Source organism: Monodon monoceros, unplaced genomic scaffold, assembly GCF_005190385.1.
Source record: "Monodon monoceros isolate NGI ecotype Baffin Bay Population unplaced genomic scaffold, NGI_Narwhal_1 Super_Scaffold_10, whole genome shotgun sequence".
Taxonomy (NCBI): domain Eukaryota; kingdom Metazoa; phylum Chordata; class Mammalia; order Artiodactyla; family Monodontidae; genus Monodon; species Monodon monoceros.
The window spans coordinates 26,524,254-26,545,993 of NW_021703766.1; the positions used below are offsets into that span (position 1 = coordinate 26,524,254).

General features: G+C 37.5%; 1 protein-coding gene, 2 non-coding genes and 1 pseudogene across 9 annotated transcripts in view; 3 read left to right on the forward strand and 1 right to left on the reverse strand.

Annotated features, from left to right (window-relative positions):
* Positions 1 to 21,740, forward strand: part of CNOT1 (CCR4-NOT transcription complex subunit 1) — a 98,939-nt gene that overhangs the window by 56,255 nt on the left and 20,944 nt on the right. For 2 of the 7 annotated variants that reach the window (XM_029237333.1, XM_029237297.1), the window contains exons 15-29: positions 214 to 336; positions 505 to 656; positions 7,502 to 7,652; positions 8,879 to 9,080; positions 10,018 to 10,149; positions 11,352 to 11,476; positions 11,717 to 12,003; positions 12,925 to 13,003; positions 15,819 to 16,049; positions 16,376 to 16,516; positions 17,915 to 18,094; positions 19,855 to 19,971; positions 20,286 to 20,396; positions 20,743 to 20,820; positions 20,994 to 21,171. In XM_029237333.1, coding sequence (XP_029093166.1) covers positions 214 to 336; positions 505 to 656; positions 7,502 to 7,652; positions 8,879 to 9,080; positions 10,018 to 10,149; positions 11,352 to 11,476; positions 11,717 to 12,003; positions 12,925 to 13,003; positions 15,819 to 16,049; positions 16,376 to 16,516; positions 17,915 to 18,094; positions 19,855 to 19,971; positions 20,286 to 20,396; positions 20,743 to 20,820; positions 20,994 to 21,171 — 2,287 coding nt within the window. Of the gene's footprint in view, positions 1 to 213; positions 337 to 504; positions 657 to 7,501; positions 7,653 to 8,878; positions 9,081 to 10,017; positions 10,165 to 11,351; positions 11,477 to 11,716; positions 12,004 to 12,924; positions 13,004 to 15,818; positions 16,050 to 16,375; positions 16,517 to 17,914; positions 18,095 to 19,854; positions 19,972 to 20,285; positions 20,397 to 20,742; positions 20,821 to 20,993; positions 21,172 to 21,740 lie in introns of all 7 variants that reach the window. The other 5 variants (XM_029237283.1, XM_029237313.1, XM_029237291.1 and 2 more) reach the window with 3 other exon arrangements.
* On the reverse strand, positions 4,793 to 5,665 carry LOC114904033 (annotated as a pseudogene).
* LOC114890126 lies at positions 7,941 to 8,076 on the forward strand. Its single transcript, XR_003792256.1, has one exon. It is a non-coding gene; the product is annotated as a small nucleolar RNA SNORA50 (small nucleolar RNA).
* On the forward strand, positions 18,921 to 19,059 carry LOC114890123. Its single transcript, XR_003792254.1, has one exon. It is a non-coding gene; the product is annotated as a small nucleolar RNA SNORA46 (small nucleolar RNA).

The window sequence follows — 21,740 nt, forward strand, 5'->3', positions numbered from 1 at the left end:
CATGTGTTTGTCTTTGAAATGTGATCTTATTTTAAGTAGGGACAAGTGTTACCATTGATTTCTACTAAGCTGTTTAAAAAATTATGACTAAGAAAATATTAGCAGTATGTTTTATTTAGACTTGTTTGTGAAAATAAAAACTGGAAACAGAAAATAGGACAGAAAAGTCACTCAGTTGCTTGACTCGTAGTTTCTAATATCCTTTTTCTTTAGGCCTTGTCAATGCTGCTAAATGGTACTCCATTTGCCTTTGTTATTGACCTTGCTGCACTTGCTTCACGTCGTGAATACCTCAAACTTGACAAGTGGCTCACAGATAAAATTCGAGAGCATGGAGTAAGGATTTGTCTGTTTATTACTGCTTTTAATTTTTGATGGTCAAGATAGCTTAAGAAAGTGGCAATGAAGATGTTATTGTATTCTGGATTTTAGTCATAGTGCTTAGTCTTATCTGAAAGCAATTAATGATGAATTTCAAATACAGAGAGACTTTCTCTTTTCCAGGAGCCTTTTATCCAGGCTTGTATGACTTTTTTAAAGAGACGGTGTCCTTCTATTTTGGGTGGACTTGCACCAGAGAAAGATCAGCCCAAAAGTGCTCAACTTCCTCCAGAAACTCTGGCGACAATGTTGGCCTGTTTACAAGCTTGTGCAGGGTAAGAATAGCATGCTTGAAAATGACTGTTTAATATTGGAATTGGATTGAATGGATAATTGTTGATTTGAGGAAAAGGGGTTGAATGATTAAAAGTGACAACATCTAAGGTAATCCAGTGGTTTTTAAGTCCAAAGTACTATATATATTACATAAAATATGTATGAGATCTGTTTGAGTTAATTTTTTTGTATGTGGTGTGAGACAGGGTCCCAAATGCATAGTTTTGCATGTGAATATTCATTTGTCCTAACACCATTTGTTGAAGAGACTGGTCTGTCCCTGTGGAATTGTCTTCTAAAAGATCAGTTACACATAATACATGAGTTTATTTTGGGGCTCTTAGTTCTATTCCATTGATCTTGTCTATCCTTATGCCAGTACCACACTGTCTTGATTACTGTTGCTTTTTAGTAACTTTTAAAATTGGGAAGTGTGAGTTCTCCAACTTTGCTCTACTTTTTCATGATTGTTTTGGTCATTCTGCGTCCCTTGAATTTTCATAAGAATTTTAGGGTCATCTTGTCAATTTCTGCAAATAAATTACATAGCCCAGTGAGATTTTGATAAGGATTATGTAGAATCTTTAGATCATTTGGGGGGATAGTGCCATTTTAACAGTATTAAGCCTTCCAATTCATGAATCTGAGATATTTACCCATTTCTTTAGGGCTCTGATTTCTTTCAGTATGTTTGCACTTCTTTTGTTATGCTTATTGATAGGTATTTTGTACAAGTCATGAACCTCCAGTCTAAAGTTGGATAGAAGTGGTAAGAGCAGACAGCCTTATCTTGTTCCTGATTTAGGAGAAAAGTATCCAGTGTTTCAGAATTAACTATGATGTTAGCTGTGGGTTTTTTATAGTTATATTTCACATTGAGGGGGGGGTTCCTAGTTAGTTTGTGGGTGTGTGTGTGTGAGTGATGAGTTTGGTTTGGTTTGGCTTTGGTTGCGCCTCAAGGCACACGGGATCCTAGATCCCTGACCCAGGGATGGAACCTATGCTCCCTGCAGTGGAAGTTCAGAGTCTTAACCACTGGACTGCCAGGGAAGTCCCTGTTTGGTGTTTTTTCATTAAAGCATTTTGTCAATGTTTCTGTCTGCATCTATTGAGATGATCATGTGGTTTTTGTTTTTTATTCTGTTGGTGTGGTATGTTATGTTAATTGATTTTTTGGATGTTAAAAAACCTTGCCTTCCTGGGATAAATCTCACTTGGTCTTTGTATACACTTCCTTTTTATATGCTGCTGAATTCAGTTTGCTAGTATTTGGTGAGCATTTTTGTGTCTGTATTCCTAAGGGATATTGTTCTGTAGTTTTCTTGTATTGTCTTTGGTTTTGGTATCAGGATAATATTGGCCTCATATAATGAGTTGATAAGTGTCCAGTCTTCTAATTTTTGTGAGAAGGTTTGGTGTTAATTCTTTAAATGTTCCATAGAATTCAGTGAATCCCCCTGGTCTTGGGCTTTTTCTTGTGGGTGGATGTTGTTTACTAATTCAGTATCTCTACTTGTTATTGCTGTGTTGAGATTTTCTGTTTCTTCTGGAGTTAGATTCAGTAGTTTGTGTCTTTCTAGGAATTTGTCTATTTCATCTAGCTTATCTAATTTGTTAGCATACGATTGTTTTATATGATACCCCATAATCTTTCTTGGTTCTGTAATGTTGGTAGTAATGTCCTCTCTTTCAATTTCTGGTTTTAGTAATTCAAGTCTTCCATTTAGTTTATTGCAGCTCTAAACTTTATTATTTCCTTCCTTCTGCTTATTTTGGGTTTAGTTTGAGCTTTTAAAAAATTTATTAATTGGAAGGTTAGGCTTTTTTATGCTAACATCTCTGTCATGTTATATAATTATCATTTATGTTTTGTGGTGAGAACAATTAAGATCTAGGCTCTCAGCAACTTTGAAGTTTATAATAAAGTATTGTTGACTGTACACATTACTGAAAGTGGGGTATAGAAGCCTCCAGCTATATTTTTGAATTACCTATTTCTCCCTTTAATTCTCCCTTCATATGTTTTGGGACTCTGTTTGTAAGTATGTATGTCTTTCTGTTGGATTGGCCTTTTTATTATTATAAAGTATCTTTGTCTATTAATTTTTTTCTTAAAGGCGATCTTGTCTGAAACTTATATAGTCATTGTAGTTCTCTTTTGGTTAAGGTTTGCAAGGCATACCTTTTTTCATTTTTTACTTTCAAGTTATATGTGTTTTTAAAAAATCTAAAGTGTCTCCTTTAGACAGCATATAATTGGATTATTTTTTAAAAATCCATTTTGACCGTTTCTGCCTTTTAATTGGAGTATTTAATTTATTTACATTTGACATAATTACTGCTAAGGTAGGATTTACCCATGCTCTTTTGCTTAGTTTTTCTATATGTCGTATGTCTGTTTTGCATCTCCATTCCTCCATTACTGCCTCCTTTAGTGTTTTTTTTTGTTTTGTTTTGTCTTTATTTATTTATTTTTGGCTGCATTGGATCTTCGTTGCTGCGTGCAGGCTTTCTCTAGTTGCGGCGAGCAGGGGGCTGCTCTTCGTTGTGCGTGGGCTTCTCATTGCGGTGGCTTCTCTTGTTGCGGAGCATGGGCTCTAGGCATGCAGGCTTTGGTAGTTGTGGCGTGTGGGCTCAGTAGTTGTGGCTCGCGGGCTCTAGAGTGCAGGCTCAGTAGTTGTGGCACAGGGGCTTAGTTGCTCTGCAGCATGTGCTATCTTCCCGGACCAGGGCTCGAACCCATGTCCCCTGCATTGGCAGGTGGATTCTTAACCACTGGACCACCAGGGAAGTCTCCTCCTTTAGTATTAAATAGATCTTTCTAGTGTATCATCTTAATTTCCTTGCTGTTAACTTTGACATGTTTTTGAGTTTCTTTTTTCCTTTGGGTATTAAAATTAACATTTTTAACTCAAAACAATGTAGTTCCAATTAACACCAACTGAATTTCAGTAAGATACAAAAATTTCCTCTAAACGGTTCTGTTCCTTTCCTCCTTCAAAGTGCTGCTATTGGGCTTCCCTGGTGGCGCAGTGGTTGGGAGTCCGCCTGCCGATGCAGGGGACGTGGGTTTGTGCCCCGGTCCAGGAGGGTCCCACGTGCTGCGGAGCGGCTGGGCCCGTGAGCTGTGGCCGCTGGGCCTGCCCGTCCGGAGCCTGTGCTCCACGGCAGGAGAGGCCGCAGCGATGAGGGGCCCGCGTACCACAAAGAATAAAAAAACAAAAACAAAGTGCTGCTATTGTCAAATAGTATCTTTATATGTTGTGTGCCCATCAAAAGATTTGATGTTATTGTTTAATGTAATCATTGTCCTTTAAGCCAAGTAGGAGATAAAAAGGTTATATATAAGCGAGAAATACAGTTAAAATGTGTTTTATATTTACTTACGTCCCTTTACGGGTGCTCTGTTTTTTCATACAGATTCAAGTTACTGTATAGTGTCTTCATTTCAGCCCAAAGGGTTTCTATTATTTCTTAACCCCTTTTTTAAAAAGTATTTATGTATTTGTTTATTTGGTTGTGCTGGGTATTAGTTGCGGCTCATGGTCTCCTTAGTTGTGGCATGCAAACTCTTAGTTGCAGCATGCATGTGGGATCTAGTTCCCTGACCAGGGATCGAACCCAGGTCCCCTGCATTGGTAGTGCGGCAGAGTCTTAACCACTGTGCCACCAGGAAAGTCACTCTATTATTTCCTATTAGGGCAGGTCTGTTAACGATGAATTACCTCAGCTTTTGTTTATCTGAGAATATCTTAATTTTTCCTTTATATTTGAAGAATAGTTTTGTCAAATAAAGGATTTCTGCTTGACATTACTTTTTCTTCAACACTTTGAATATGCCGTCCCACTACTTTCTGGCTTCCATAGCTATTAATTTTTTTCAAGGCTCCCTTGTATATAAGTTGCCCCTCTTGCTGCTGCTAAGATTTATTTCTTTCAACAGCTTGATTATGTTGTTTCTAGGCATGGATTTCTTTGAGCTTATATTACTTGGAATTCGTTGAGCTTCTTGGATGGGTCAATTAATTTTCATCAAATTCGGAAAGTTTTCAGCCATTTTATCAACAAATACTCTTTCTACCCCTTTCTATCTCCTCTCATTATGTTTTGTTGGTACCTTTGGTAGTGTTGCACATGTCTCAGTCTGTGTTTATTTTTTTTCCTTTCAGTTTTTCAGTCTTTATTGGACTATATTCAAGTTCTTGGATGCTTTTTACGTGCTTGAATCTGCTGTTGGGAACCCGTAGTGAAGTTCTCATTTCAGTTATTTTACTTTCTTCTTTTTAAATTTGTATTGATACACTGTTTTTTGAGACATCTTTTTCAGACTTCCTGTAGTTCTTTTTTTGTTGTTTTTGTTAATCATTTATTTATCAAGAGAAGCTATTCCTTAGCCCAGACATTAATAGTTCATAGTTTCATAGTTCAGGAACACAGGTAAGTGACAAACTTCCATGGAACTCAACACAAAGAAATTCTTTATGTTCCAAAATCACTTCACACTCTGAAAGATACCAGCCTTCCTCATCTCCTCAAAATCTTGTATGGAATCATAATTTCTGTAGAAGTCTGCATAGGCCTTCTTTCTTGGTTCAGCCACAGCAAACTTACAGAAAGCTGCAATTCCCAAGGAGATAATGAATGCTCCAGCAATATGAAATCACAGACGCTTGGCCAGAAGGCCACGCATCTGAGGTTTTGTCAAAGAACTGGAAGCCATGGTAGTTTTTCTCCTTGACAGCTCAACAGCGATGTCCTTCCAGACAGGTGGAGAAATGGCCCTGTAGTTCTTTTGACTTTCTTTTTCTTTGAACATAGTTAAAATAGCTGATTTAAAGTCTTTGTCTGGTTAAGTCCAACATCCGTTCTTCCTGAGGGACAGTTTCTCTGGATAGCATTTTTTCCCTATGTACGGGCCATGCCTTTGTGTGTGTGTGTGTGTGCGTGTCTTATAATTTGTGGTCGAAAACTGGAAAGTTTAAATAATGTGGCAATTCTTGAAATCAGATTTTACCCCCACACAAGCGTTTTTTGTTTTGTTATTGCTCTTTTCTGAACAAATTCAGTAATGTCTGTATTCTTTGTCATCTTTGGTCCCTGAAATCTCTGTTTGGGTAAGCCTTGTGTTCAGCTAAGATTGGAGATTTTCTTAAACTCTGGAATCAATAAGCTATTCTTTACCCTGTGATTCTGTGTGCATGTTTAGGCACAGCTTTAACACTAACTTTAACACTGTTAAACCCACTGAACTTTAACACCTTGTTCTTTTATTCGCCTGTAGTTAACCATTTTTGTTTTTTTGTGGGTTATCTCTGTGTTAGAAAAGTATATATTTTCCTCTTTCCGGTAGAAAAGGTAGTATATTATATACTTATTGCACTATGCTTCTTTCATTTGATCATATATCCCAGAGTCCACGCCATGAAATTATAGTTTCCTTATTCCTTGTAATTAATCTGTTGTACTCCACTGAATAGATGTTTTGTGCCTTAGTAAATCAGTACCCATTGGTAGATATTCTGTTTATTCCACTCTGTGTCACAAATAATGTTGCAACGAATAGCATTTTGCATCCATCATTTTTGCCAGTGTATATTTGGGCCCACCAGAAGTAATTGTTACGTTAAAGGGAAATGCATGTGTAATTTTGTTAGGTGCAAAAGTTTTCTCTATAGCAAGTTCTCCTTTTAGTATAACCAGAGGCAGTTGGTCTATTTCCCCATTGTCTTGTAGCTAATCTGAAAGTTGAAATATGGCTATCTCCATGAAGTTTTTTTAACATGAAGTTTTAATTGCAGGGGAGGTGGGTATTTTTAACCCAGATACATAGAGGCTAGAGACAGCTACTCATGTTCTTCTGTTTGAAATACCTTTTGGAAATTAATGGTTTTACTACTTACTACTAACTTAAATAAGTAGGTCCACACCGTTAGGAGTTGACATCTCTCTTTTCTTTTCCATGGTCTGTAATATTTTTCTCCCTTGCTTCAGTGGATGTAAAAATAACTCATTGTTCATTTTCATTTGTAGCCCATATTTTTTATTTTTATTGAATATCCTTGGTTTACAATATTATATGTCACAGGTGTACTAATTCATAATTTTTAAAGGTTATACTTCATTTATGGTTATTATAAAATACTGGCTGTATTTCTTGTATTGTACAATATAACCTTGTAGCTTATTTTATACATAATAGTTTGTACCTCTTAATCCCCTGCCCCTACATTGTCCCCTCCCTCTAGTCCATATTTGAACCATTCATTTTTTTCATGTTGGCAAAAATAAAAAAATTGTAGATTTTGATGTAGTGCTGTTTTTGTTGGCCACCCTGCACAGCATGCAGGATCTTAGTTCTCTGACGAAGGATCGAACCCACGCATCCTATTTGACATTTTAGAAGTCAGTCAATTCTGTATGTGCTTGCCAAATATAGTTAGTGACTATGGGTATGGCATTTTTATCTATACTTAAATAAAAGTCTTATTTTTGACTATGAGAACCTAGTCTAAAAATTGCTTACCTGTTTACTTTGATATGTCCAGATTTGGGCATAATTTTTGATGAAGTAGTTGAGGATATGGAATGTTTCTTAAGAGTAGTATTTCAAAATACATAGGCAACACTATACGCAAGGCTTCATTTCAGAGGTGTAAAAAATATTTTCAAGAGAAAGCCAGTGCTCAGAAAATCCTGGTGATTAATGACAGGTGCAAAAACATGGGATATGGTGGAAATTTGGCCATAGGTTTTAGCAAGTTTTCTTTATTAGAAACCTAGATTTGTTTATTTAGGTGTTCTAGGAAATAATAAGTGATGTTTTTCACTTTTCATTTCTCTTAAGGAGTGTTTCTCAGGAGTTATCAGAAACCATCCTCACCATGGTAGCCAACTGCAGTAATGTTATGAACAAGGCCAGACAGCCACCACCTGGAGTTATGCCAAAAGGACGCCCTCCTAGTGCTAGCAGCTTAGATGCCATTTCTCCTGTTCAGGTAAATGAACACTACACTTGGTACATCTCCATTTGTTCATAGACTTGGAATAGAATAAACTTGTACATCATCATTAATAATCTACTCAAAGGAAATTTTTGTCTGAATTTATTATATTTTAGATAACTGCATGTCTAGTATCCACTTAAAGGAGATCCGTAAATAGGCATTGTGGTTGAGAACAGATTTTAATCATTAAGTAGAAAGAACATGACTATGAGAGGAAAGATACAAAACAACTTATTTAGGGCTTCTTTTTAAGATAAGAATAACTTAGACTTGAGAAATAAGCACTGCCTTTGAACCTGATGTGTCTTGTTTGTAGCTTCACGGGCCAAGCAACAGTGCTAGAGCATAAGGACTTGTTATAACTGGGGCTCTTCAGCTCTCAACTGAACTGCTCTTTTAAAAACAAGGTACATTTAAGTTACTCCCTGACACCAACCACCCCCTTCTCTCTGGGAGCAACGTATTCCGCTTCTATTTTCAGCTGCATTGAATGGCAGATTGGGGTTTATTTTAAGAAAAGAAAGAGCATTTAGTGATTCTTCAGTGACCACTTTATAAAAGGCATTTTGTGTATTATTTTCTATAGTCACAAAGGTCTGAAATAATGCCACAAACTAAGAAGCTTAGAAGTGCAGTTATTAGATATTTTATAAAATCTTTTGGTGAATAGTATACCTTGTTTTTTGTTTCTGTTTTTGTTTTGGGGTTTTTTTTGGTTTTGTTTTTTGTTTTTTTTTAATCAGAGCTGATCTCCAACCCCAAGATTCTCAAATTTTGACTAGATATATTTGTTTTGACTAGATTTCTAATTTCTAATGCTTTTATTGTGTTGAAAGTTAAATAACTTGCATTGAGAGATTTCTTTTAAAGGGGCTTACGGGAAATTTTACGGACTGCCCCATGTCACTACTAAATGTTTAGTAGTACAGCTTCAGAGAAATTCGTATGAAATGTTATTCTTGAAGTTTTATAGCCCTCATATTGTGGCTCTGGTTCTTTGGCAGGGGCTAACTCTCTAAACCTAGTCCATCTATGATATAATAAGAAAAATGACTGGTACTCTTGATTTGGGGATTTAAGCATCATCAAGATTGTGTGTGGTTTTGCAGTTTATATAAAGCATTTGAAGAGCTGTTGCTAAAGATTGCTTTACCTGTGTCGTTTGTCTGCCTTTGCTTGAAGTATGTTTAATACGTTTTTATAATGTTTTTCTTTAGATTGACCCTCTTGCTGGAATGGCATCTCTTAGTATAGGTGGTTCAGCTGCCCCTCACACCCAGAGTATGCAGGGCTTTCCTCCAAATTTGGGTTCTGCATTCAGTACCCCACAGTCACCAGCAAAAGCATTTCCACCCCTTTCAACCCCAAATCAGACAACTGCATTCAGTGGTATTGGAGGACTTTCATCACAGCTTCCAGGTAAGGGGGTTGGTGGGTAGGGGTGCAGATTATTTGTAAGCCTCATCGTGCCTTAGTGTATATAAGGTGTTTTGGAGTCACTATGATAAAGGAAAGCTGCTTGAACTAAATCGTGAAAAATTGCGCTCATATCCAAAGTTGGGAAGAGAAAAACATTACATTAATTTAGTCAGATTGCAATGAGGATATTTGTACTTGTAAAGTTAGTTGAATTATTCAGTAAGGATTGTATTATCAGATGATAGTATAAATATTAAAAGTGTGTTAACCACATTCTGAAGAACTTAGGCTTAGATCAAAACTCATAGCTTTATGAATTACTCAAGGTTGGTATAATAAAGGTAGAATATTTCACACACCAGATTCAGGTATATGTTCTGCCTTTTTGCACCTACCTTGGAAATGATAGTAAATCCCTAAAACTTTTCCACATATTTTGGCTTTTTTTTTTTTTTTTTTTTTTTGCGGTACACGGGCCTCTCCCGTTGCGGAGCACAGGCCCCGGACACACAGGCTCAGAGGCCATGGCTCACGGGCCCAGCCGCTCCGCAGCATGTGGGATCCTCCCGGACCAGGACACGAACCCGTGTCCCCTGCATCGGCAGGCGGACTCTGAACCACTGTGCCACCAGGGAAGCCCCACATATTTTGGCTTTTAACTTAATGTTGAAGTAAAGGTTACATTTTTTCCCCCTCTAGTAACCACATGTTTCTCCTAAGCTATCTGAACCTTTTATTGCCAGAGTATAAGTTTAGAGTACTAAAACCTAAGGAGTGAAATGTTGTAATAACTCTGTAACCTAGTTACCACTGAGTTAACAAAAGACCCTAATTTTTTAATTAATATAAGTTTTTAATTAGAAACTTATTTTTTGATGTGAATAAAGTCAAGAATATGAGTAACGATAAAACTTCTGGCTGCCTTCGTTCTTTCTAGTAGGTGGTCTTGGCACAGGCAGCCTGACTGGTATAGGAACTGGGGCTCTTGGACTCCCTGCAGTGAATAACGATCCTTTTGTGCAGAGGAAACTGGGCACCTCTGGACTGAACCAGCCTACATTCCAGCAGAGTAAGATGAAACCTTGTAAGTGGTAGTGTTGTCTGTGATTGTGAAGTGTGACTGATGCATATAAAACTTGCATGTCCAATTTGTTGTCCCTAGAGATACATGGACAAAGACATTGACTTATCTTAATATATTGTTAGTAGGGCCGTTGATACGCCTCCTAGATCAGTGGGAGTAAATTCATACATTTAAATTATTAAAACAAAAATTTGAGGTATCATTCCACCTTTGATCCTGGATTGCCAGAACAAGTTGACTGTTAATAAGAGGTAGCATCCTTTGAGGTGTTATCCTAAAAGTAAGAAGTAAAGAGAAAAGACTTTCATCAGTTTAAGTCTATGTATGTAGTAAGTCTTATGCTTATCCTAAAGATTTTTTAGTGTTTTTTTTCTTTTCTTTTCTTTTCTTTTTTTTTTTTTTTAACAAATCAGGAGCAGCCAGGAGAATTTCAGATTTCTGTTTCAGCTTGGCAGTTTATAAAGTAAATAACTATATTTACTTTAATGTTTATTTTAATATAATAGCTTTATGATATATATAGCCTTATAGTACACATAAGTATTGCCATATATATGATGCTACAAAAACCAATTTTTTAAGTTTTAATCTCCTTTAGTAGGTTATTTCAAAATCAGAGACGTTCTCTTTGTAAATACATAGGTATCATTGGCTTATAAATATCCTTGTCATTGGGACTAAATATTCATCATACAAGGTTTGAAAGTATACCAAGTGACAGTGACTTTAAAATGTTAGTGTGAAAGACTTGTCTGAATGTTATGTTTTGTAGCATGCGTCGTGTTTATATCAAGTGTCATGCACATGCATTGAGAATTCTTACATGTAAAAGGTGATTTTTTTTTTTAAATAAAGCAGTAAAGATTTGTTAACCTCAAGTGAGGTTGTATTGAGGGTAAGTGCATTATGAATTTGAACCTAGTGAACTTTCATGGTGTGATAAATCCTTATGAAGAAAGTACTAGGGTAGGACTATGGTTGTAAGGCAGTTTTGTGAGAATCTTCTGTGTCCCTAGAGCACTTGAATATTGAAACTTGACCACTTAAAACACTTCACTTTATTTTTTCCTTAAAATTCAAACTGTATTGGCCTCTCTGGCTCTGCTTTATGTGGGGGAGTGATGCTTTATGTGGGGGAGTGAAGGAAGAGCCTAAATGCCCACTGGTTGCTTTTCTGTTTCTAACAGCGGACTTGTCTCAGGTGTGGCCAGAGGCAAATCAGCACTTTAGTAAAGAGATAGATGATGAAGCAAACAGCTATTTCCAGAGAATATATAATCACCCACCACATCCAACCATGTCTGTTGATGAGGTGAGTGTCTAGGACGATCTAATTCTTTATGGTTTAGGTAAATCTTAAATAAATGCCTTTTTCAAAGTGAAATCCCAACACAAAGTGTTTTGATATGTTTGTGCATCTTTGGAAACCTTAATATTTGTCTCAAGCTCAGTTTATTCTTAAATATTCTGCTTAACAATAAAGAATATTTGAGGAATGCTCTTAATAATGGTTTCCTTTATGTGTATATTATTTTTGTCTTGCTTTCTCCAGGTATTAGAAATGCTACAGAGGTTTAAAGATTCTACCATAAAGAGAGAACGAGAAGTATTTAACTGTATGCTAAGGAACTTGTTCGAAGAATATCGGTTCTTCCCCCAGTACCCTGATAAAGAGTTACATATAACAGCCTGCCTGTTTGGTGGTATAATCGAAAAAGGACTGGTCACTTACATGGCATTAGGTTTGGCCCTACGATATGTTCTTGAAGCCTTACGCAAGCCTTTTGGATCCAAAATGTATTATTTTGGGATTGCTGCACTAGATAGGTTTAAAAATAGGTGAGTGGATAGGTTTCCTGTGAAGCTTCTCTTTTTTAATATAAGGAGAAACAGTAGCTTACTTTTCAACTAATTCTTGCCATGCCTTATCATTATATGTATATTAACTAATCTTCATGACTGTATGAAGTAAAAGAGGAAGAAGTGAAGACAATTAAATTCGTTACAATTGACAAATATGTGGTAGGAAAAGTATAAAATGAAATAGCAATTTTTTTGGTTTGTTTATTGAGGTATACTTTATATACGTAAAAGTCAGTATTTCAGGTGAACAGCTCTTTGAAGTTTGACAAATTCTAACAGTTGTATAACCACTGCCACCAACACCACAATCAAGATACAGAATATTTTCGTCACTCCCAAGAAGTTTTCTTATTCCCCCTTTGTAGTTAACTTTCCCTCACATCTAACCCCTGGCAATCACTGATCTGATTTGTCTAGTTTTTCCAGAGTGTTATTTAAATGGAATCATACACAATGTGTATGAGTCTGACTTGCACATAGCATGATGCTTTTGGGATTTATCCATGTTACTGCATGTTTCAGTAGTCTGTTTCTTTTTACTGCTGAGTAGTATTCCATTCTGTGGGTTCATTAGCAAATTGTTTTTCTATTTACCTGTTGATGAACATTTGGAGTCGTTTCCAGACAGTAGTTTTAGTGGCTCATTGTAATCTGATATTAAGTGGAATAAGACCTTTAAAAAACAATCAGTAATAACTGTTTTTTGATGTAAAAGGGGTGAAGTTCATAAATATCCACCCCCTAACTTCTTTGTTTTTCCTTTTGGCATTCTCTTCAAATAAGGTATTTCACAGGGAGAAAGGGGGGAAATGGCCTAGACTAGCTTTTGAAAAATTTTAAATTGTGCTGCCTCTGTTCTTACATGAAATGGTAAAGAATGAATGTTTTTGCTGGCAGATTGAAGGACTATCCCCAGTATTGTCAGCACTTGGCTTCTATTAGTCACTTTATGCAATTTCCACATCATTTACAGGAGGTAAGTGTCTTCAGTACCTACGTAGTTGGATGGTTTATCTATTTGAATTTGAATTTGAATTTACCGGCAATGGCATTAAGATTTCTTAATGATTGGCATGATACAGGTATACATATTATTTGTTGCTTGTTTTGCAGGTTAATCATGAAAAAATACAGATTTTGGGTTACCTTTTGTAAGCAGTGGTTTTGCTTGATTTAATAAAAGGCTTTTGCTAGCTCTTTTAGCCTAATAATGCTATTGAGGTAGACATCTTTCGCTGTTACCAAGAATCCCTTGCCTGAGTCTAAAAAGGATTTGGATTGGGACTCTGATTAAAATAAGTAAAGTTGTCCCTCTGATTTAAATGTTAACATGAATCAGACCTGTTTCTTTTTGTTGTTTCGGTGGTGGTGGTGGTTTGGTTTGGTTTTTTGTTTCTTTGGTTTTGGGCAGGGGGTGTGCTGCTTCACGCGGCTTGTAGAATCTTAGTTCCCCAACCATGGATTGAACCAGGGCCACGGCAGTGAAAGCGCCGAGTCCTAACCACTGGACCACCAGGGAATTCCCAGAGCTGTTTCGTATAAAACTTTCAGACCAGCTGTTTCTTAAAAATACAGCCTTCTTTTTTTTTTTTTTTTTTTTTTGCGGTACGCGGGCCTCTCCCTGTTGTGGCCTCTCCCATTGCGGAGCACAGGCTCCGGACGCGCGGGCCCAGGGGCCATGGCTCACCGGCCCAGCCGCTCCGTGGCATGTGGGATCTTCCTGGACCGGGGCACGAACCCGTGTCCCCTGCATCGGCAGGGGGACTCCCAACCACTGCGCCACCAGGGAAGCCCAAAATACAGCCTTCTTAAACTACCTGCTTAGATTCCTTTGAGGTTAAAAAGGAGAACAGTCCCTGAGGAAATGGACCTAGAGAATATATATTTTAAGCCACATTATGTGATTATTCTTGAAATTTGTAAACTATTACTTTAATGATTGATTTTAGGTGATTACTAAACATTCACACTTTTGCCTTACCTTTGGTCAAAGTCAGCTTATAGAGAACAAAGAAAGTTGATTAATCTCTATTGACTTTATTAAAATAAAAGATGAAACTGCTTTATAAGATCATATTTTTAAGAAATCAGATCAGAATTTGAACCTACTTTTAATTCTATTATAATTTAGTCCAGCGCTTTCTACCTCATCCCACTGGGTTTGTTTGTAGGAGGGTAGGGTCATTATGATGGTTTAGCGTAGGAAACCATAGCATGGGGGGCAGAAGTGTATTCATGCCTCTTGAGGGGGTGGAGGACTGTGCCAAAACTATAGCACTGAAAACTAGACAGGAAAGCAGAGTTTGAAAAGCTAGGATGGGAGGTCAGAGGCTTACTACAATCAAGTGTTTTTGGAATTGAGAGCTGGAAATATGGGCCTTGGAAGACTAGAGAGAACAAGGGAGGTGGTATGAAAGTGATCACACAAAGCAGTGATCCTAGTTCCCACTGTAACAAGATACCCAGAGAAGAGAAGGAAGGTCATTGTTTATATTTCTATAGTCAATTTAAAGGGCTGTACTTTCTTCAGAGATTGTCCTTCCTTGAAAATGTGCCCCCCCCCCTTTTTTTTTTCCCTGTACGCGGGCCTCTCACTGTTGTGGCCTCTCCCGTTGCGGAGCACAGGCTCCGGACGCGCAGGCTCAGCGGCCATGGCTCACGGGCCCAGCCGCTCTGCAGCATGTGGGATCTTCCCGGACCGGGGCACGAACCCGTGTCCCCTGCACCGGCAGGCAGACTCTCAACCACTGCGCCAGCAGGGAAGTCCTGTCCCCTTTTTTGAATAAAGTTATTGTATATATAGATAATAGTTTGTTTTGTTATAGGTACAAGCTGTGGGAAATAGTATCACAAAGGGCGTGTCAGTCTTCTGATTTGTGTGTGAGAAGGACTTTTATTGGCTGTGAAATGGAAAGAAAAACTTGTCCTGGAACATCCAGTATAATGCTTACCTCCAGTTGGCTAGGTGGTGTGGTATACACTGTTTTGTGGTAATAGCTTTATTGAGAGCGGACTCATATTGCAGTGTGTTTTTTAGGCCACGGTTTTCTCATCAGCATCCAATAGAAAAGAAATTAGTTTGGGCTTCCCTGGTGGTGCAGTGGTTAAGAATCCGCCTGCCAGTGCAGGGGCCACGGGTTCGAGCCCTGGTCCAGGAAGATCCCACATGCCGCAGAGCAACTAAGCCACAACTACTGAGCCTGCCTGCCACAACTACTGAAGCCCACGCGCCTAGAGCCTGTGCTCTGCAACAAGAGAAGCCACCGCAACGAGAAGCCCACACACCACAAGGAAGAGTAGCCCCTACTTGCGGCAACTAGAGAAAGCCCGCACGCAGCAACAAAGACCCAACACAGCCAAAAATAAATAAATAAAATTTAAGAAAAAGAAATCAGTTTACTATATAAATTTTAAAACTTTACATGTATTAAGGGATTTAAGGAAATTTATATGCAGGCATTTGTGGCTACTCTTTTGGAACTTGTTTTGTTAGACTAGTTCTCTGATAAATACTTTAGAAACATATTAATATTTTACCTTTACTCCTTAAGGAGTTCATGATATCCACTATATATTATATATATATTATATATATATTATATTATATCTAATTATATATTATAGATATAGGAATATGGACCAGAATGGGGTGAGACGTAAGGGAGATAGATGAACCAAAAGAATGCTCTGAAATAATTTCTATTCTCTCAGTAGTGAGCGAGGTGTAATTCAAAAATTTCAGTTTCTGTTAAGAACTCTTTTAATGTGTTTCTCTCCCCCTACCCCCATAGTATATCGAGTATGGACAGCAATCTAGAGATCCTCCTGTGAAAATGCAGGGCTCTATCACAACCCCTGGAAGTATTGCACTGGCTCAAGCCCAGGCCCAGGCCCAGGTTCCAGCGAAAGCTCCCCTTGCTGGTCAGGTTAGCACTATGGTAACCACCTCAACAACCACCACTGTTGCTAAAACAGTTACAGTCACCAGGCCAACTGGAGTCAGCTTTAAGAAAGATGTGCCAGTAAGTAGGTCTGTCTTTTTTCTTTGTTGGATTTGATATGTTGTAATATATCCAGTAGTGAATATGTATTTTAATTTTATTATAAACAACACATGCCTACTAAAAAAAAAGCATTTCTCCCTTTGTCTCTCCGCCTTCCCACCCCGATTTCCCACACACAGTCACTATTAATAATAGTTCAATACATAGTCTTTCCAGCACTTCCAGTACACAGTCATACACACCATGTATATTTTGTATACTAAAGAAATCTGTATACATTCCCGCCCCGGGATTTGTCTAGGAAGGATTTCAGTTTGTTTATTTTATGTATTTTATTTCTTTAGCCTTCTATTAATACTACAAATATAGATACATTACTTGTGGCCACAGATCAAACAGAGAGAATCGTAGAGCCCCCAGAAAATATCCAAGAGAAAATTGCTTTTATCTTCAACAACCTCTCCCAGTCAAATATGACACAAAAGGTGAGTCTGAAATAATAGTTTATATATCACTACAAATGCTCTCTATTCTTTTCCTTGATGGGTTGGGGGATTTATATATGACATTCTGCACCCTTTTAATACTTTTAAAGGTAGAGATAATAGAATGAAAATGAAGGGAACATGGATATACAACTACTGGTTGTGGATTTTGTAGACATTAAATAGCACTGGTATTATTTTTTATTTTTTTTATTTTTCTATTTTGGCCGCACCTTGTGGCGTGTGGGATCTTAGTTCCCCTACCAGGTATTGAACCCACACCCCCTGCAGTGGAAGTGCGGCGTCTTAACCACTGGACCTCCAGGGAAGTCCCAAATAACATTGTTTTGCAGTGAGTTATAGCCTTTTTGAAGTAAACTTGAAAATGATTTCATGATGATGGAAATTTCATTTGTATTTCTAATCACAATTTATGCCCTCCCAGAAACCATTAGGCACCTAATAAGTGAGGTAGAGCTTCTGAAAAGTAATGATGCACAAGATTATGTGCTAAGACAATACTTAGAAAAGTCCGTTTTAGTCAACAAGATTAGCCTGAACAAGTGGGTTTTGAGATGCAATTTATAATGCAAGTGCTGCCTTTGAAAATCCCACCATAATTGATTGGGGGAGAATTTTGAAGCACTCAGCATCCCTTTTGGAAGAGAAGTTTCAAACTTTACAGATAATTCCTGGAGATATAAATTTAGGAAAACAATAGTTCTGGTGTCAGGTCTGTTAATAGCAGGTTTGTAGATTAGTAGTATATCCTCTTTTGGTCAAATGGAGAGTAAGTAAGATGGGGTTGAGGGACTACATATTTTGTAATTTTAAAGTTTAAAGTGACAGTAGATGTTTCAGTTCTAATCACCCAGTTAGAGATGATTGACTCTATACTTAGATGGAATTGAACATACTGTACTTGGATAGCATCTGTCTAAAATTGGGAGAGATGTAGCATGGTACTTTATTTATTTTTATTAATTATTTTTGTCTGTGTTGGGTCTTCGTTGCTGTGTGCAGGCTTTCTCTAATTGTGGCGAGCAGGGGCTATTCTTCCTTGTGTGGTGCGCGAGCTTCTCAATGCAGTGGCCTCTCTTGTTATGGAGCATGGGCTCTAGGCGCGTGGGCTTCAGTAGTTGTGGCACGTGGCCTCAGTAGTTGTGGCGCATGGGCTTAGTTGCTCCGTGGCATGTGGGATCTTTCCCAACCAGGGCTCAGAACCCATGTCCCCTGCATTGGCAAGCGGATTCTTAACCACTGAGCCACCAGGGAAGCCCTAGCTTGTTCTAATTTTGCAAGGAGCCACGTGCTGTAGTATTGTTCACAGAAAGAAAACACAAAACTTATTTTATCATCTTTTAATTGTATACTTCCCATGTCATAATGGTTTTCTAGGTTGAAGAACTAAAGGAAACTGTGAAGGAAGAATTTATGCCTTGGGTTTCACAATACCTGGTTATGAAGAGAGTCAGTATTGAGCCAAACTTTCACAGCCTATATTCAAACTTCCTTGACACACTGAAGAATCCTGAATTTAATAAGATGGTTCTGAATGAGACCTATAGAAACATCAAAGTAAGTGTTCTTGTATTTCTTTTTATTAATGTTTTGAGTTTGGAAATACTTGATTGTACAGGTGTAATTGGAGGGGGAGGGGGAGGGGTATTGCTGTTTTCCCCTGTATGTGTATATGTTAAAGTATTTATGAAAGTTGCTCTAGGGTTTGTTTCAAATATAGAACTAAATTTTCCTGAAGAATTTAGTCTCACAGACATATTCTATGCGCTATTTACTTTGAAAGTAACCACTCGTGAATTTGTTTTCATCATTCTATGCATGGTTTTGAAACCTTTACCCTTTGTGCATGTTTTTAGGAAAACAATAGCTCTGGTGTCAGGTCTGTTAATAGCAGGTTGTAGATTAGTAATTTATCCTCTTTTGGTCAAGTGGAGAGTAAGTAAGATGGGGTTGAGGGACTACATATTTTGTCATTTTAAAGTTTAAAGTGACAGTAGATGTTTCAGTTCTTTCTTCTCCCTCCGCATATTATTTGATTATATACTCTTAGCTTTAATCCCTCTGTTTTTAATAGTCTTATAGAAATCCATTATATTGGTTGATAATATCTTTCACTATTACAGAAACAGTGCTGCAGTGAGTATTTTCCCTTATGTCTTAAGTGCCAGATATCTCAAGACTCTAGACCTATTGTGGAATAGCTGTTGTTTAGCATCCTCAGAAGTTTATTTGAAGTTCAAACTCTTCCTAATGAGCTAATGCTTGTTCTATAAAATCCAAGTATTTTTCTTAGGAGGAATAACTTTTCAAGAAAACAGTGTGAACCAGCATGTAGCTGAAAACATTCTTTGCTGAATAACTTGGGAATATTGGCTTAGGAACCAGCACTATATTTAAACCTATGGATAGGAATTTTCCCTATTCTTGGTTACGCTGTAGTGCAAAAGAATTCCTGTCTCCTTTCTGTTGCACAGCTGACTTTGTGCCATTCTGCTGTTGCTGTATGGAGTTAAGGAACATAACTGTATTCAGCCTTTGTTATTTGATAGCAAGGATGATTGAGATATATAAAAACTTCCACATAATCTGGAGCAGAATTTCAAGATCCTTTCTTTTAAACAAAAGTTTAAATTACAAATTTAAACTTAAAGTCATAAATTAAAAGGTATCATATAGTAAGTGGATATATGTGTGTACCCAAGACACCCTTCGTGTGTACCCAAGGCACTCTCATGTGTTGGTTCTGTCCCCCTTAAGAAAGAAGTAAAGAATTGAAGAAATGGATTAGGTATCCTAGAAATGTGATAAGTGTGTAAGCAATATTACACTGTATTCTAGAAAGTTATCTTAATTGTCTCCAGAGATAATGCTAAAGATCACAACATTTACTGCAATCTTGTTATGTTCCTCAGTATGCCTGCTGTCTGGGAAGGACTTAAAAAGTATAGCTATAGTCTTCATTTGAATTGAATTTAGCTCTTCCAGATAGATTTGCAGTTGGGTCTCTGCTTCAAACCGAGCTGAAATTTTCAGTTGTGGGACCATACATGATACTTTTAACCTTGTGTTACTTTATACAATATATTTGTATTACCTTTTTTTTTTTTTTTTTTTTTTAAATGGAAAGGCATTTGAAGGTAAAAATGTCACTGAACACACAAAATATCACAATGATACATGGACGAGATCTACTTTGGGGGCATGTTCTCTATTGACAGCTTGTTTTTAATGTAGAATAATGGAATTCTTAAACATTTAGTTGAGAATTTTTTTTATAAGCTCATTGTCATACCTTCCTTAATCCTGCACTATTTCAGGTGCTCCTGACCTCTGATAAAGCTGCAGCCAATTTCTCTGATCGTTCTTTGCTGAAGAATTTGGGACATTGGCTAGGAATGATCACACTAGCTAAAAATAAACCCATCTTACACACTGTGAGTTTCAACTAAAAGCTCATGTAAAACTTGAGAATGTTCATACAGCATATTCTGTTTAAAAGTCTTGACTTTATTTGGGGCTGTAAAAGTTTGGCCCATGTTTTGAATCCCTAATTGCATGCTCATGGCCTTACATTGTTTAGCTGGATAAACAAAAACCAATAAGGTATGATTGTTACCCCTTCCTTTTCATAAGGCGAGGGTCAGGTTATTCCAATTTCAGGGGTGAGTTTGGCAAGGTATAATTGGGGGTGTTTGTGAGGGATTTTCTAGTATATTACTAGCTTTTAAAAATACGTTTTTTATTCTAGGACTTGGATGTAAAATCTTTGCTGCTAGAGGCTTATGTTAAAGGACAGCAAGAGTTGCTTTATGTAGTCCCCTTTGTTGCCAAAGTCTTAGAATCTAGCATTCGTAGTGTGGTGAGTAAATTTTAATATTTTATTGATGGCTAATTTGTAAACAGAGTTAGTTTGTTTTAGCACAAGGTTTAGAGGCTATATCCTTAGCTCTTATGGACATAGAGCTAGTTCAGTTAATTTTCCTCAGGGAAACTCGGGTTTCCAAATTGAGAGGCCAAGTAGTATTATAGGACTGATTTTAATGGGTGGTTTGGGGTTCTGGTGTTTTTCTGAAATACAATATCATAAATGGGAAGGCTAGGGGTTTTATTATGGCCACATAGGTGTAAGTGCGCTTAACTTTTAGATAATACAAATTAAAGAGTAATTTGGGGGCAAGCTTATTTAACATAACGGTTTTCTTTAGGTTTTTAGGCCACCCAACCCCTGGACAATGGCAATTATGAATGTATTAGCTGAGCTACATCAGGAACATGACTTAAAGGTAAATTTGTTGCTCCTTATCCCTAAGAACACTCTCTGGCTTTACATTATTAAGATTTACAGGAAAAAGAGGGTATTTGGGGGGAAGCACTATGACAAATGGGTGAGAATACTGTATATTATGAAGCTAAATTTTCATTTTTAATATTCTAATTGAATACTGGAATTATGCAGTTAAACTTGAAGTTTGAGATTGAGGTCCTCTGCAAGAACCTTGCATTAGACATCAATGAGCTGAAACCTGGAAACCTCCTAAAGGATAAAGATCGCCTAAAGAACTTAGATGAGCAACTCTCTGCTCCAAAGAAAGATGTCAAGCAGCCAGAAGAGCTCCCTCCAATCACAACCACAAGTAAGTGTGATAAATAGCCCTCTGTTTATCAGATGTTCTCTTTAATGGTACATTCCCATGCGTATAACAAATTATAATTATTCTGTGTAATGGGGTGCTGAAACTTTGTGTACTTTCTGGTGAGCCTTCTAAATTATTAAGGAAAAGTTAGTTATGTTTAGGCATTGTCTTACTGTATTAGAATCTATCTGGGTGGTTCATGTGGTATTCATAACTAATATTATTAATCAGTTGTTTCTCATATCCCAACTAAGCCAGGTTATCTTTTACATTGTTTGAGGTCTCCGAGAAAGAATTGCATTGGCATGATGACCTGTGTTATTCCTCAAATCTGGGGGTGGCCAGACCAGCTCGACCTGTTAGGGGACTGGATTATTTGACCTGGGTCCAGGAGGACTGGAAGTGCGGGGGCTGTAGGAGTGTAGAATGATTGGGAGTTGTGGTTAGAATGAACCAGGTTTTCTTCTTTTTCTCAGCTCTCAGTTTAAGAATCCCCAGGTAAATCAAGGGAACAGCCTAGGTTGAAAACTGACATCTATAATATAGAATAATCGAACAAGGCTTGGGCC